The sequence below is a fragment of the Salmo salar genome, chromosome ssa10 (assembly GCF_905237065.1).
Source record: "Salmo salar chromosome ssa10, Ssal_v3.1, whole genome shotgun sequence".
Classification (NCBI taxonomy): domain Eukaryota; kingdom Metazoa; phylum Chordata; class Actinopteri; order Salmoniformes; family Salmonidae; genus Salmo; species Salmo salar.
In genome coordinates, this window is record NC_059451.1 from 108739479 (window position 1) to 108756723 (window position 17245).

A 17245-nucleotide genomic window follows, 5' to 3' on the forward strand; every position below is an offset into this window, starting at 1 on the left:
GATATCAGTTTGTCTCTGTGAATGGTTTGTCCTCTGACAAATCAATTGTAAATTTCGGTGTTCCTCAAGGTTCCGTTTTAGGACCACTATTGTTTTCACTATATATTTTACCTCTTGGGGATGTCATTCGAAAACATAATGTTAAATTTCACTGCTATGCGGACGACACACAGCTGTACATTTCAATGAAACATGGTGAAGCCCCAAAATTGCCCTCGCTAGAAGCCTGTGTTTCAGACATAAAGAAGTGGATGGCTGCAAACTTTCTACTTTTAAACTCGGACAAAACAGAGATTCTAGGTCCCAAGAAACAAAGAGATCTTCTGTTGAATCTGACAATTAATCTGGATGGTTGTACAGTCATCTCAAATAAAACTGTGAAGGACCTCGGCGTTACTCTGGACCCTGATCTCTCTTTTGAAGAACATATCAAGACTGTTTCAAGGACAGCTTTTTTCCATCTACGTAACATTGCAAAAATCTGAAATGTTCTGTCCAAAAATGACGCAGAAAAATTCATCCATGCTTTTGTTACTTCTAGGCTGGACTACTGCAATGCTCTACTTTCCGGCTACCCGGATAAAGCACTAAATAAACTTCAGTTAGTGCTAAATACGGCTGCTAGAATCCTGACTAGAACCAAAAAATTTGATCATATTACTCCAGTGCTAGCCTCCCTACACTGGCTTCCTGTTAAGGCAAGGGCTGATTTCAAGGTTTTACTGCTAACCTACAAAGCATTACATGGGCTTGCTCCTACCTATCTTTCCGATTTGGTCCTGCCATACATACCTACACGTACGCTACGGTCACAAGACGCAGGCCTCCTAATTGTCCCTAGAATTTCTAAGCAAACGGCTGGAGGTAGGGCTTTCTCCTATAGAGCTCAATTTTTATGGAATGGTCTGCCTACCAATGTGAGAGACGCAGACTCAGTCTCAACCTTTAAGTCTTTACTGAAGACTTATCTCTTCAGTAGGTCCTATGATTAAGTATAGTCTGGCCCAGGAGTGTGAAGGTGAACGGAAAGGCTGGAGCAACGAACCGCCCTTGCTGTCTCTGCCTTGCCGGTTCCCCTCTTTCCACTGGGATTCTCTGCCTCTAACCCTTTTACAGGGGCTGAGTCACTGGCCTACTGGTGTTCTTCCATGCCGTCCATGGTAGGGGTGCGTCACTTGAGTGGGTTGAGTCACTGACGTGGTCTTCCTGTCTGGGTTGGCGCCCCCCCTTGGGTTGTGCCATGGCGGAGATCGTTGTGGGCTATACTCGGCCTTGTCTTAGGACGGTAAGTTGGTGGTTGGAGACATCCCTCTAGTGGTGTGGGGGCTGTGCTTTGGCAAAGTGGGTGGGGTTATATCCTGCCTGTTTGGCCCTGTCCGGGGTATCATCGGATGGGGCCACAGTGTCTTCTGATCCCTCCTGTCTCAGCCTCCAGTATTTATGCTGCAGTAGTTTATGTGTCGGGGGGCTAGGGTCAGTCTGTTACATCTGGAGTATTTCTCTTGTCTTATCCGGTGTCCTGTGTGTATTTAAATATGCTCTCTCTAATTCTCTCTTTCTCTCTTTCTGTCTTTCTCTCGGAGGACCTGAGCCCTAGGACCATGCCTCAGGACTACCTGGTATGATGACTCCTTGCTGTCCCTAGTCCACCTGGCCGTGCTGCTGCTCCAGTTTCAACTGTTCTGCCTGCGGCTATGGAACCCTGACCTGTTCACCGGACGTGCTTGTTGCACCCTCGACAACTACTATGATTATTATTATTTGACCATGCTGGTCATTTATGAACATTTTAACATTTTAACATTTTGACCATGTTCTGTTATAATATCCACCCTGCACAGCCAGAAGAGGACTGGCCACCCCTCATAGCCTGGTTCCTGTCTAGGTTTCTTCCTAGGTTTTTGGCCTTTCTAGGGAGTTTTTCCTAGGGAGTTTTTCCTAGCCACCGTGCTTCTTTCACATGCTTTGCTTGCTGTTTGGGGTTTTAGGCTGGGTTTCTGTACAGCACTTTGAGAATATCAGCTGATGTACGAAGGGCTATATAAAAAAAATAAATAAAAATAAAAATAAATAAATAAATTTGATATCTCACCTCAGTTACCTTTACTGCAGCGGCCTAAATCAGGGTCACAGAATGTTTTTGGTAGTCTTAAACAAATCTACTTTGAAACAAAAGTATACAGCTCACACACATGGTTATGGGCTTTAAAAAAGAAGACACCTGTACCATGTCAGATATAGAGTTGAAATGTATTACATTTTGAGTTTGCAACCCAATATTACACTTCATATACATCACAGAAGACTGAAAAAAACAAAACCATTTGACATAGAAACACAGGATTTTCTGTGGGTTTAAATTTTTTTATTGGGGCCTCCTGAGTGGCGCAGTGGTCTAAGGCACTGCATCGCAGTGCTAGCTGTGCCACTAGAGATCCTGGTTCGAGTCCAGGCTCTGTCAAAGCCGGCTGGCACCGGGAGACCCATGGGGCGGTGCACAATTAGCTCAGCGTCGTCCGGGTTAGGGGAGGGTTTGGCCGGCAAGGATGTTCTTGTCCCATCGTGCACTAGCGACTCCTGTGGCAGGCTGGGCACAGTGCTAGCTGACACAAGTTGCCAGGTGTACAGTGTTTCCTCATACACATTGGTGCGGCTGGCTTCCGGGTTAAGCCGGCCTGGCTGGGTTGTGTTTCGGAGGACGCATGCCTCTCTGTACGGGAGTTGCCGCGATGGGACAAGACTGTAACTACCAATTGTATACCATGAAATTGGGGAGATTTTTTATTGATTATGATTACAAATATTAATAACATTCCACCCATCATCCTCTAATCTCTGTAGAAGAACCATCTAGTGAGATAGACTCTAAATTCTTGACATAGACAAATGGGCCAAGACAAACACAGAACTACGTCTTTGCTAGGTAAAGCCCCGCCTTATCTCAGCTCACTGGTAACCATAGCAGCACCCAACCGCAGCACGCGCTCCAGCAGGTATATTTCACTGGTCACCCCCAAAGCCAATTCCTGCTTTGGTCGCCTTTCCTTCCAGTTCTCTGCTGCCAATGACTGGAACGAACTGCAAAAATCTCTGAAGCTGGAGACTCTTATCTCCCTCACTATCTTCAAGCAACAGCTGTCAGAGCAGCTCACAGATCATTGCACCTGTACATAGCCCTTCTGTAAATAGCCCATCCAACTACCTCATCCCCATACTGTATTTATTTTGCTCCTTTGTACCACAGTATCTCTACTTGCACATTCGTCTTCTGCACATCTCACTCCAGTGTTTAATTGGTATATTGTAATTACCTCGCCACTATGGCCTATTTTATTGCCTTACCTCCCTTATCTTACCTTACTTGCACACACTGTATACATACTTTTTTTCTACTGTATTATTGACTGTATGTTTGTTTATGTGTAACTTTGTGTTGTTGTACGTGTTGAACTGCTTTGCTTTATCTTCGCCAGGTCGCAGTTGTAAATGAGAACTTGTTCTCAACTAGCCTACCTGGTTAAATAAAGGTTAAATAAAATAAGAAATAAAAAGTGCAGTGTTTTCAAATCCAAATGTTGTAAGAGCACATCGTTCAGGCAGAACCCCCATCTGAGCTGGGAGGGGAGCTAGTTGTTTTAGGGATCATATTCCTAGAGAACACAGGGATACCTGATTAGCTAAGGAACTCCAACTGTAACTGGAAAACAACCAACCTGCATGGAAAAACCGTCAAACTACGTCCCACATGATTTTTTTCCCTCCCGCAATCACTCACCACTCAACACTTCCCTGCTCTGCTGAAAGCTTTAGCTTGATTTGCCTTGACAGGCGATGGTCATATAACTTTGTCAGATTAAAACAATGTTCACTTCAACCTCTCTTTTTGGCTTCCGGCTAACTCTGGGCTGCCTGTTTACCATGGAGCTTTAAACCTTTTGTCAAGTAGGGAAAAAGTAAATGTCCTGGCCTGGTAGAGGTCGCTCACCTTTGTCTGATGAACTCTCATCACAGTTAGGGGGGAAGCACACAGGTTGAAGAATGTCACTGGTGGACCCCAGGATCAATAACTTAAGTAATATGTTTGTTATTAAAAAGATTAGACATTTCAGCATACGACTCAGGTTTACTTGTAACTAAAGCATGGATGTTCAATGGTTTCCATACAGAACATATCCAGGCAATGCATAGCAGTCCAAATGCCATGCAAACATAAAATCCTGCAGAAATAAAATAGCATTTACGGTCATCCTTAGGGGGAAGTTGCTAAACAATTGCAATATTTGTTTATGCATTTGGCCTGGGTCCTGGGAGGGTATATCATCTCAAAGACATACAATCGCATACTGTTTCACATGGGGCTGGGGAGAGGCATAAAACAGAGCTCAGGACAAATAATGGGCCTTATCCATTTGTCTGAGCACATGATCCTTAGAGCACAGCCCCGCTGACTGCCGCCCAGCTGTGGGACTACCAATGTGTTGTCTTGACTTTCTACACATACAGTATATTAAATTGGCAATCTGCAGTAGCTACATCCATTTTTGGACTTATAAATGAATGATATGTACGGATTTGATTCTTAAAAAATAACTCCCTCATGAGCTTAGTTCAACTGTCGTACCCCATCAGAATCCACAATATAAACTTGTTTTACTGTACTGTTAACAAAGTAAATGCAAACAAACATTGTATAGCCTCAAAACATGGTTAAACTATAATTGTGATGTCATGGATGATCAGTTCTTGCATACGTAGCTCTGTCTATGAATTTGAGTGGTTCCATTTCTTCAGCCCCATCCCTCAGCTTTGCAGCAAATCAGTGCTTTGTTATTGTTTCAACTGTTGATTGCCGCTTTAAGTGTGTTTTTTTTATATGTAATAACACAGCAGATCCCTTTCACTAGCTTGTCTGTTTCTTTATCTTCGCCACCTCAAAACAGAAGTGTCCAGCACCATACATAGGCTACCCAGAGGTCTGTCCACTAGTATCATTCATTGAGAGAACTCTGGTAGAACATTCCTTTGCTAGTAGGAAAATGATATAATAACTAGAGCCCGACTGATTTATCGGTTTCCCACTATTAATCGACCGATATTGGCCTTTTACCTCCATATTGGTCAATAACGCCACGATAACCGATATTTAATAAATAGAATGAAAAAAGGAAATCGCATGCTTATCTGAACACACCATTCTCATGATGTGTCATTATTGTCACAATGTATGAAATCAACATCTGAAGCATAGGTATTGTACAATCGCTCTTTTGGATGGCAATTTATGAGAACTCAATGTGGAAAAATGTTCCTGCTGTAAAACAGTTTATCGGCAGATACATTAGTATTGATACGTTTTGCCCCCCCAAAAAAAATCTGAATCGGTATCGGACCCCAAAAAAAAATATCGGTCGGGCTCTAAAATCAACACAAGAAATTCTCTTCCCTGTGATTTTTCAAGCCCTCCTGGGAGTAGTAAGCTTTCTCCGCTCTCTGACATCCAGTATCTGACTGAGGATTACCTCCTGTAGATGACTCACAATGCCATAGCCGTGTGAGTTGACAGAATAATTATTCAAACCTAGGACTGGAAGGATGACTACTCCTGTTGGTATTAAACACACTGTTTGATCCTCAGAGTATAATGCCCTGATCTGCTACTATGGTTATGTCTTTTCTTCCTCATTCTGTGACTTAGTGCAGGATATAAGCTTATACTTAAAATGCAAACTCTCCTTTGAATATTCTTTGTATGTAGGAAATAACTAGTATTTCCTCACATTAATTTAAACTCCAAATAGAAAAATAATAATTATAATAATAATAATAATTAAATGTACAATTGTAAGGCAACCAGCTGCAACAGGCTGGTGAGTTTGCTCAACATTTGGGCATATACTGTAGCTGAATCAACATACATTGTCAAGTTGAATTGTAAGTTCACTCAACTTTGAATTGATGGTTAAGTGAACATACAATTCAACTTGAGAATTTATACTTCCTTTAATTGCATATTTCTTACTGTAAAATGTATATATTTATGACAATACATAAATCATAAGGCCTTTCTTTGAGGGCCTAGTTACATCCTAACACAGTGGTCTGAAACTCCTGGCTTACAGGCCACATCAAGCCTGCAAGTCACATTATGCTGGCTTGCAAAGTGATGTGTAATTCTTATTGGAATCCAGCCAGAGTGAGGATATGCAACAATTGGAACTTTTAATCACCCACAACGTACATTGAGAAGGACTGTCAGGGTAGGGAACATTGAGACTACCTAAATCATATAAACTGGAATAGCTATCTCAGTAACAGGTGCAAAAAGTCCAACTACAACAAAATGGATTAGTTTAGAAAAATGTATGTTATTTATGTTTGTGTAGCATAAGATTCATAAACCAATCAATGTACAAGCAAGAACACAAGTATTTCAGCAAAAAATTCTGAAAATCATCCTGCAATAGAGCATGCTGGGAAATATGATAATGATGGGGGTTGTTTTGAGTGGTTTTGAGCAAACATTAATTTGTAATTTTACTTAACAAGCTTTTTCAAATTCAGCTCACTTCAAGCAGAGTTTGTTGAGTAAACAAACTTGAACACATTAGCTTAAATTCTTGTCCTTTTGAAGTCCATTCAACTCACAGAATAACACTGATTAAGCAATTGGTTAAGTTGGCTTTTTTTACAGTGCAATCAAATAAGTTCAATAGATTAAGAATGAGGGGCCTGCTGAGTGTCGCAGTGGTCTAGGGCACTGCATCACAGTGCTAGCTGTGCCACTAGAGAACCTGGTTTAAGTCCAGGCTCTGTCGTAGCAGGCTGCAACCAGGAGACCCATGGGGCGGCGCACAATTGGCCCAGCGTCGTCTGGGTTAGGGGAGGGTTTGGCCGGCAGGGATGTTCCTGTCCCATCACCCACTAGCGACTCCTGTGGCGGGCTGGGCGCAATGCACACTGACACGGTTGCCAGATGTACAGTGTTTCCTCCGACACATTGGTGTGGCTGGCGGGTGTTGCGGGTGTTGTGTCAAGAAGCAGTGTGGCTTGGGTAGGTTGTGTTTCAGAGGACGCACGGCTCTCGACCTTCACCTCTCCCAAGTCCGTTCGGAAGTTACAGCGATGGGACAGGACTGTAACTACCAATTGGGGAGAAAAAAATCTACACAATTAAAAATGTAAAAAATAATGCAACAAGCACCCTCTCTCTGTGATAACAACAGTATTGTGAATGATACTGAACAAAAATATAAAACGCAACATGTAAAGTGTTGGTCCCATGTTTCATGAGCTGAAATAAAAGATCCCTGAAATTTTCCATACGCACAAAAAGCTTATTTATCTTAAATTGTGTGCACAAATTCGTTTACATCCCTGTTAGTGAGCATTTCTCCTTTGCCAAGATAATCCATTCCCCTGACAGATGTGGCATATCAAGAAGCTGATTAAAGCTGATTAAACAGCATGCTAATTACGCAGGTTCACCTTGTGCTGGGGACAATAAAAGGCCATTCGAAAATGTGCAGTTTTGTCACACAACACAATGCCACAGATGCCTCAAGTTTTGAATGAGAATTTGCATGCTGACTCCACCAGAGCTTTAACAAGAGAACTGAATGATAACTTCTCTACCACAAGCCTCCTTCAATGTTGTTTTAGAGAATTTGGCAGGACGTCCAACCAGTCTCACAACCGCAGACCACGTGTATAGCGTTGTGTGGGCGAGTGGTTTACTGATGTCAACGTTGTGAACATAGTGCCCTATGGTGGCTGTGGGGTTATGGTATGGGCAGGCATAAGCTATGGACAATGAACACAATTTAATTTTATCATCAATTTGCATGTACAGAGATACTGTGACGAGATCCTGAAGCCAATTGTCGTACCATTAACCTGCCGCCATCACCTCATGTTTCAGCATGATAATGCACGGCCCCATGTCGCAAGGATATGTACACAATTCCTGGACGCTGAAAATGTTCCAGTTCTTCCATGGCCTAAATACTCACCAGACATGTCACCTATTGAGCATGTTTGGGATACTCTAGATTGACGTGTACACCAGCGTGTTCCAGTTCCCACCAATATCCAGCAACTTCGCACAGCCATTTCAGAGGAGTGGGACAACATTCCACAGGTCACAATCAACGGCCTGATCAACTTTATGCGACAGAGATGTGTCACACTGCATGAGGCAAATGGTGGTCACACAATGGCGCCAGAGGGGATGGCTGCCATTTTACGAGCTCCTAACCAACTTTGCTATCGCACCTCGAACTGGACGAAGATTTTTTCTTTAAGGAGACTGACCCGAAGGATATACTGCTTTCTCGTGGCCAGGCCCAAATCCCCAAATCAGAAAAAGGCGGCGGAGGTCGGGCTGCCTTCAGAGAATTCGTAGGAGAGTCAGTAAATCTACACTACCATCCTTACTATTGGCCAACGTGCAATCAATGGGAAATAGAATGGATACAATTAATACTATCCTACCAATGGGACATTAAAAACTGTAATATCTTATGTTTCATCGAGTCGTGGCTGAACGACGACATGGATGGCTGGGTTTTCCGTGCATTGGCAGGACAGAGAAGCTATGTCTGTTAAGACGAGGGGCAGGGTTGTGTGTCTATTTGTCAATAACAGCTGGTATGCGATGTCTAATATTAAAGAAGTCTCGAGGTATTGCTCGCCTGAGGTAGAGTACCTCATGATACGCTGTAGACCACACTATCTACCGAGAGTGTTCTCATCTGTATTATCCGTAGCCGTCTACTAACCAACACAAACCGATGCTGGCACTAAGATCGCACTCAACCAACTCTATAAGGCCATAAGCAAACAAGAAAATGCTCATCCAGAAGCAGCACTCCTAGTGGCCGGGGACTTTAATGCAGGCAAACTTAAATCAGTTTTACCTAATTTCTACCAGCATGTAACATGTGCAACCAGAGAACAAAAAAACTCTAGACCTCCTTTACTCTTCACACAGAGACACATAGAAATCTCTCCCTTACCCTCCATTTGGCAAATCTGACCATAATTCTATCCTCCTGATTCCTGCTTAGAAGCAAAAACTAAAACAGAAAGTACCAGTGACTCGCTCAATACGGAAATGGTCAGATGACGCGGATGCTACGCTACAGGTCTGTTTTGCTAGCACAGACTGGAATATGTTCTGGGATTCATCCAATGGCACTGAGGATTATACCACCTCAGTCACTGGCTTCATCAATAAGTGCATCGACAACGTCGTCCCCACAGTGACCGTGTGTACAGTTGAAGTCGGAAGTTTACATACACCTTAGCCAAATACGTCTAAACTCAGTTTTTCACAATTCCTGACATTTAATCCTAGTTACAATTCCCTGTCTTAGGTCACTTAGGATCACCACTTTATTTTAAGAACGTGAAATGTCAGAATAATAGTAGAGAGAATGATTTATTTCAGCTTTTATTTCTTTCATCACATTCCCAGTGGGTCAGAAGTTTACATACACTCAATTAGTATTTGGTAGCATTGCCATTATATTGTTTAACTTGGGTCAAACATTTCGGGTAGCCTTCCACAATAAGTTGGGTGAATTTTGGCCCAATCCTCCTGTCAGAGCTGGTGTAATTGAGTCATATTTATAGGCCTCCTTGCTTGCAAACACTTTGTCAGTTATGCCCACACATTTTCTATATGATTGAGGTCAGGGCTTTGTGATGGCCACTTCAATACCTTGACTTTGTTGTCCTTAAGCAATTTTGCCACAACTTTGGAAGTATGCTTGGGGTCCTTGTCCATTTGGAAGACCCATTTGCGACCAAGCTTTAACTTCCTGACTGATGTCTTGAGATGTTGCTTCAATATTGCCACATCATTTTCCTGCCTCAGTTGATTTGATTTGATTGGTTTTCTGATCCACGCCCCTACTTTTTTTTTTAAAGGTATCTGTGATCAACAGATGCATATCTGTACTCCCAGTCATGTGAAGTCCATAGATTAGGGCCTAATGAATTTTTTTCAATTGATTTATTTCCTTATATGAACTGTAACACAGTAAAATCTTTGAAATTGTTGCATGTTGCGCTTACATTTTTGTTCAGTATAATTTGGAGACCAATGAAACACTGGTGTTTAGGGGGAATTCTATTCAGATTAATGAGACCTGGGCCACTTGGGATGAGCATGGCAACAGAATACATTGTATCCTGTGTGCAAGTCCCCTCCAACTCTTCGTCCATATTCAAGACACTCAAGCATTTCTGGTCTATGAATCATCTTCGCTGTTTGATGGCAAGCACACACAGCTGGGTGCACTACAGTCTTGATACTTACAAATTACCATATCATACACAGCAATAAATATTTAGCTGCTTGTCATGCAGTCCATAATTGATAGTCTGCAATTAAACTTGGGTGAGTAGGCTGCAACATCATTTAACACAACATAGGCTACTATAGCCTACCATGAAAACAACAAAACTGCATTTCAACAACAGAAACCCATACAAACCATTAAAAAGCAGGGAATTGCTTTGTGTGCATTCAATGTAGCCCATTTTCTCCTCATAATTCTTACATAAATTGTGTACATATATAAACTGAAAACCATATAATTTTACTACTAAGTGTGAAAGCAACTGCAACAAAAACAAATTGAGAAAAACAACCACTACTACTTTATTTAAATAAAGCTACATGCCAAGTGCTTAGATACTTGTGGAATGCTGAGAAACTGTTGAAACCACATACTGTACACAACTGCAGTCATGTTCAGACAAGTTTTATTCTGTCACTTTCCCAGCGCTCATCCACCTGTTCCGTAAGCAAATCAGTATATTGAACATACTTGAATTTTTTTTTGTATAGAACAATTAAAATTGTGTTTATTCACAAAGCCGTCGTACATTCGGCTACAGATAGGATTTAATTCGTATGTACTTATATTATGAATACCTGCGAGTAGGATACAAACTTTACTAAGTAAACAGTAATAAGAAAACAAGTGTCTCGGCATTACCTATATTATCCTCGACTTCGGAGACTTGCTCTCCAGCGCGTATTCCTCCCCTTCAACTTGCAAAATACACTATTGACCACCTTGGATTTAAAAACGTCCTTAGTGGTGTCTTCAACGATGGGATGCTCCGCGCCTTGACCGACTGTGCCTTCGCGCTGCCAATGTGTTCATAAAGCCTCTCCACCTGTCATGTGATTCTAAGGGCGTGCCATCCCATCAAACTACACAGTCCATGTGCTCTAGCTACTCTTCCTCCTCAATACTCTAACAAGACTACATGTAAACTCACATCTGCAACAAATTATTGTAATTACGTGTAATAAATATATTACAACTCATCACATCTTGTGTATGCTATTTGTGTACACATAAATACACTTTTTTTGTGGGGGGGGGGTCCCATTTACCTGTGCAAATTTGTATCTCACTTGGTTGAGTCTGCCATGGCCCAGCACGTGCACAGTATTATATACCCTACGACTGTAGGACTAAAGCATATAGCCTATCATTTGGACGCTTGGCTCACTGGTGTTTGTGCTGACGTTCTTGACAACAGTGCCATCTGCTGATTATAAGTGAGACAAGCATAGTTATACAAAAAACTCAGCAAAAATATCTCAGGTTAGATTACCACAGTACGAGTCATAATACCCATAAAACCTAGCGGTCAAATAAGGAAATGGTTCCATCGTTTTCCACCATGCATTTTTTCCCATATGGGATTACCTGGCGTGACGTTTTGATAACCATGTAAATCTCTCTAGGACAAGGTGATTTATCAAAACTGTCTCCTGTATCTACCCCCAAAAATGAAATGCTAATTAGCTATCTTATGTGGTTATCGTAAAGAACTACAAATGCCATGATAATTTGGACGAGACTGCCGAATTGAGGCAAAGGTAAGAATCTCTGGATTAACATATAATGTTAGCTTAATTTAGTAATGAATTTAGTAATGAATAAATTACATTTCTTTAAACTGACATTTCTTTGAACTGTCATGTGCAAGTTTTAAATTGACACAATACCTGTTAGCAAAGGTGTCAGCTAGAGATGCCGTGCAGGAGTTTGCAGGGATTTGTAGTCTTCCATGATGTCTACTTTGATGCTAATTAGCATTTTTTCATCTGAGAGTAAATAGACCTGAATATATTGATACAAGGCACCTTGTGAGAGTGATTTACGTAGTTATCAAAACATCATAAGCCTACACGAAACACAGACATTATTTTAAGTGTTTCTAAAATTCCCTATGGGAATAATGAATGGTGTAAAAACGATTGGAACCATTTCCCTGTTTGACCACTAGGTTTTATGGGTATTATGACACCAACTGTGGGGCTCTATAACTAGCTACCTAATCTCATTTGACTACACATGGCCCATGCACAATTAGCCTGTCCACGTGGTTGCTATGCCATATACAGTGAGGGAAAAAAGTATTTGATCCCCTGCTGATTTTGTACATTTGCCCACTGACAAAGAAATTATCGGTCTATAATTTTAATGGTAGGTTTATTTGAACAGTGAGAGACAGAATAACAACAAAAAAATCCAGAAAAACGCATGTCAAAAATGTTTAAATTGATTTGCATTTTAATGAGGGAAATAAGTATTTGACCCCCTCTCAATCAGAAAGATTTCTGGCTCCCAGGTGTCTTTTATACAGATAACGAGCTGAGATTAGGAGCACACTCTTAAAGGGAGTGCTCCTAATCTCAGTTTGTTACCTGTATAAAAGACACCTGTCCACAGAAGCAATCAATCAATCAGATTCCAAACTCTCCACCATGGCCAAGACCAAAGAGCTCTCCAAGGATGTCAGGGACAAGATTGTAGACCTACACAAGGCTGGAATGGGCTACAAGACCATTGACAAGTAACTTGGTGAGAAGGTGACAACAGTTGGTGCGATTATTCGCAAATGGAAGAAACTCAAAAGAACTGTCAATCTCCCTCGGCCTGGGGCTCCATGCAAGATCTCACCTCGTGGAGTTGCAATGATCATGAGAATGGTGAGGAATCAGCCCAGAACTACACGGGAGGATCTTGTCAATGATCTCAAGGCAGCTGGGACCATAGTCACCAAGAAAACAATTGGTAACACACTACGCCGTGAAGGACTGAAATCCTGCAGCGCCCGCAAGGTCCCCCTGCTCAAGAAAGCACATATACATGCCCGTCTGAAGTTTGCCAATGAACATCTGAATGATTCAGAGGACAACTGGGTGAAAGTGTTGTGGTCAGATGAGACCAAAATGGAGCTCTTTGGCATCAACTCAACTCACCGTGTTTGGAGGAGGAGGAATGCTGCTTATGACCCCAAGAACACCATCCCCACCGTCAAACATGGAGGTGGAAACATTATGCTTTGGGGGTGTTTTTCTGCTAAGGGGACAGGACAACTTCACCGCATCAAAGGGACAATGGACGGGGCCATGTACCGTCAAATCTTGGGTGAGAACCTCCTTCCCTCAGCCAGGGCATTGAAAATGGGTCGTGGATGGGTATTCTAGCATGACAATGACCCAAAACACACGGCCAAGGCACCAAAGGAGTGGCTCAAGAAGAAGCACATTAAGGTTCTGGAGTGGCCTAGCCAGTCTCCAGACCTTAATCCCATTGAAAATCTGTGGTGGGAGCTGAAGGTTCGAGTTTCCAAACGTCAGCCTCAAAACCTTAATGACTTGGAGAAGATCTGCAAAGAGGAGTGGGACAAAATCCCTCCTGAGATGTGTGCAAACCTGGTGGCCAACTACAAGAAACGTCTGACCTCTGTGATTGCCAACAAGGGTTTTGCCACCAAGTACTAAGTCATGTTTTGCAGAGGGGTCAAATACTTATTTCCCTCATTAAAATGCAAATCATTTTATAACATTTTTGACATGTGTTTTTCTGGATTATTTTGTTGTTATTCTGTCTCGCACTGTTCAAATAAACCTACCATTAAAATTATAGACTGATCATTTCTTTTTCAGTGGGCAAACGTACAAAATCAGCAGGGGATCAAATACTTTTTTCCCTCACTGTACATACACCATAATAACATGTCATGTACTGCCTTTCAAAGTCACCACAAAGAACAAGAACAGAAGCTCATATCAAAATTATTATAGGAACAGGAATGGGAAAATATGGTTTCTCTGTTAATAGAATAGTGCCATCAGTTTGTGGAAATGTCAGATTTAGTTGTTTCCCATTAGTTTACAGGCACATCCAATCTTTAGAGCTCTGATGTGTTCAGCAGGGTCATAAAAGTTGCTCCATAAACATTTATGACTATGCAAAAAGCTACTGTTTTGGGAGAGCTCTCTTAGCTCATTCCGTTCAACAGTGCCATATTGGCAAAACGTATTTTCAGTCACTGTACCTCCAAGTAGCATCTGACTACATTGTACTAAGAACCATCTGACCACTACATTGCTCTCAGAAAGACAACTTTTTAAATGCAGTTTATTATAATCTTGTAGAAAGTCACGTGAAAATATGGGCCTCTAGTAAACTGTGTGTTGTGTTACCTCAACTTAAATTGATTATTGTTGGCTATACTTTTTATTATGATAAGAATATGGACATTGTTAATTAGTTATGTTTTGAATACGCCTGTGGTTCTATGACTGATAAGCGTTTAATGTAGACTCGTGTCAGACTTCAGCCTTGCTCTTGAGGTCCACTTTGTAGATGGTCTGGTAGCCGTCATCCCAGGTGTAACAGTACTCTTCTTGCGTTGTGTACAATCAATCATCGACACGAACTCCAACTTGTAACACCAGTCATGGAGCTTTATTCTGATAGGAACAGCACAAAATTGCACGTCATGCAATGCACGGCTCACCATCCAACTCTGCACTCACGCACTGTACAACATATACAACCCCCCCCACCAGACACAGTAAGTTGCTAGCGAGTATTAGCTGGAATTCTCTACAACAAAATGCACCACAAATATTCACCAAAAACCGCTGCATCTTATGTGTGATGTTCGAATAACATTTACAAACAAATGTATATAAATTGTACATTTAAATCATCACTTGGGAGTATAAAAATCACTCTTGACGTACAGTGCTTTGCAACCAACAACTTACCGCTGGTTTGGTGCTTGTTCACTGGGACGATTCTAACTGAAACATCCTCCCTCATAAGCAAGCTACGCAAACCAGCCAATAAGATGCCATGTTGAGTAGGTGAAGGCAAGACAAAAATAAAACCAAAAACCCATTGGCTTAACAATAAAGTGGCAAGGGGAATCACCAATATAACCCTGTTACACAGGCATACAGCTGCTTGTCCTTGGGGTGGTAATGCATACTGTAGTGGTTGGTGTAGCGCTTAGGAAAGAACAGCACAGGGCTCTCCTCACTGTGGATGGGGTCGTGGATATCGTACAGGCACTGAATGCTGGAGCGCCCTCCACAGCAGGAGTTATACACCACGTACAGCGTTCCACAGATCATCAATGCTGACTCTGCATCGCGGCTCGTACAGGTGGTGTCCCAGGTGTGCTCCACAGCCAGGCTGCTCTTGTCCAGCTTGGTGATCACCAGGTTGCCCCCAAACTCTGGGTCAGAGTAGATGACCCACAGGCCCAGTTCTTCCACAGCCAGGTCCAGGAAGGTGTGCGTGGTGAGGGCGTAGGTAGGCAGGCGGCCAACCCCGGCCAGCAGCATACTGTCGGCCACAGTGCGGTTGAGGAGATGGACCTTTAAGATCTGGTTGGGTGTGTCTGCCCTGTGATAGTACAGAAAACCATTGTAGACCACATGGCCTGTTCCCTGCCAGGGAAAGGGGAGCTGAATTGGATGAGCCTGGGCGTGCCTTCCCTCAGTGAAGGTCTTCAAGGATTTAAACTCCAGTACGGTGTTGTTCTTATTCCCGCTGAAGAAATAGATTTTGGCAGAGCCCTTAGTAGGGTCTTGCAGCCAGGATCCATAGACATCCCCTGCTTTCTTCACTATCATCAGAGACTTCACACCAGTGAGAGCTATGTTGCAGTCTATACATGAAAGGACAAGAGTAAGATTGAAAGTATCATCATTTATTTCTCAATATCATGTACAACACACACACACACACATATATTACATTGTTTTACAGTTAACATCAGTTTCCTAAGTACCTGTCCCCAGTGTGATCTTTACTTTTTTCTTCTGGGCGTCTTTCATCTGCTGTTCCATCAGGGCCTCCTCTACCTCGATGTGGGCCTGGTTAGGGGTCTTATTCTCCAGGTACTCCACGTCCCTCTCCACTCGCTCCACCCGCTTGGCTACATTATCCACCTGGGTCTTTACCTCTGTTCGGTGCACCTCCATGCTAGCCAGCTGGCCACGCACCTTTGTAGACAGGTAACCAATTTGTAAGTCGCTCTGGATAAGAGCGTCTGCTAAATGACGTAAATGTAAATAGATCTTCTGGTCCACCCGCTGGGTGTTCTGCTCACATTTGATCAGACGCTCCTGGGCAAGAGAGGTGAGCAAGCAGATGCTGTCTAAGAAGTGGCACAATGTGATTGTAAGATAGTGGACCCTAGGTGGTCTTGTCAGGGGGTGTAAAGTGTAAGGATTCAGACAAAATCAGGTGCAAAATGGAGGCATTTATTTATAGGTGCAGAAGGTGAAATGGAACCATGGATGTTTACAAGACATTGATGAACTCTGACACTTTCAAAATGACAATCATCTAAATAGCCAATAACTGAGGCAACAACTGGCTTCTAAGGCAGAGCGCCTATAACATCAGTAATTACTCATACTGCTGAGTAAAACAAAAAAAATGGGACCAAATGTCACTCTAGCCCAAGCTCTCCTGAAATGATCCAGAATAGTTTAGAAACGCTTGGCTGCCCTAATCAGCGCAAAATGGAGCCGGCGTGGGATATGGCTCAAAAACGTACCTCAATCCAGTGATAGAAGGTGACGCTGTACTCTAATTATCCCAACTGACAAATCGAGAAGATTGAAACGCTGCTAATTTATGAAACTGCCTTTTTCGTCTTGGGCCCCTTCAAATCAGTCCAACATTTTTTGTTGCGATGGTGAGTACAGGTCGATAAATCGAAACAATGTAACTTAAATTCTTAATAAACATTGTTAACAATTTCTACTTGCGTGTGATCGCTTGTATAAGAACTTTGGGACATGTTTAGCGGTACACGCTAACCACATAAACAAACAAAAACATTTGCAAACAGTGTTTGGTGGCAAATGAGAGTAGGTTGTATATGCATTGGAGTCCCTAGT

At 42.3% G+C, this 17245-nt stretch overlaps 2 protein-coding genes across 2 annotated transcripts in view; both read right to left on the bottom strand.

Annotated features, from left to right (window-relative positions):
* The window catches only part of ppfibp2b (PPFIA binding protein 2b), an 87454-nt gene extending 76265 nt beyond the window's left edge, over positions 1 to 11189 (bottom strand). Inside the window, exon 1 of the mRNA XM_045688381.1 lies at positions 11007 to 11189. The gene's annotated coding sequence lies outside the window, so the exon portion shown is untranslated. The remainder of the gene's footprint in view (positions 1 to 11006) is intronic.
* A 4067-nt stretch (positions 11190 to 15256) lies between these two features.
* olfml1 (olfactomedin-like 1) lies at positions 15257 to 16318 on the bottom strand. Its single transcript, XM_014125482.2, has 2 exons — positions 16126 to 16318; positions 15257 to 16002 (listed from the first exon to the last, which is right to left on the bottom strand). The coding sequence occupies exons 1-2, from the start codon at positions 16316 to 16318 to the stop codon at positions 15257 to 15259; spliced, it is 939 nt and encodes a 312-aa protein (XP_013980957.2).
* Positions 16319 to 17245: the final 927 nt, after the last annotated feature.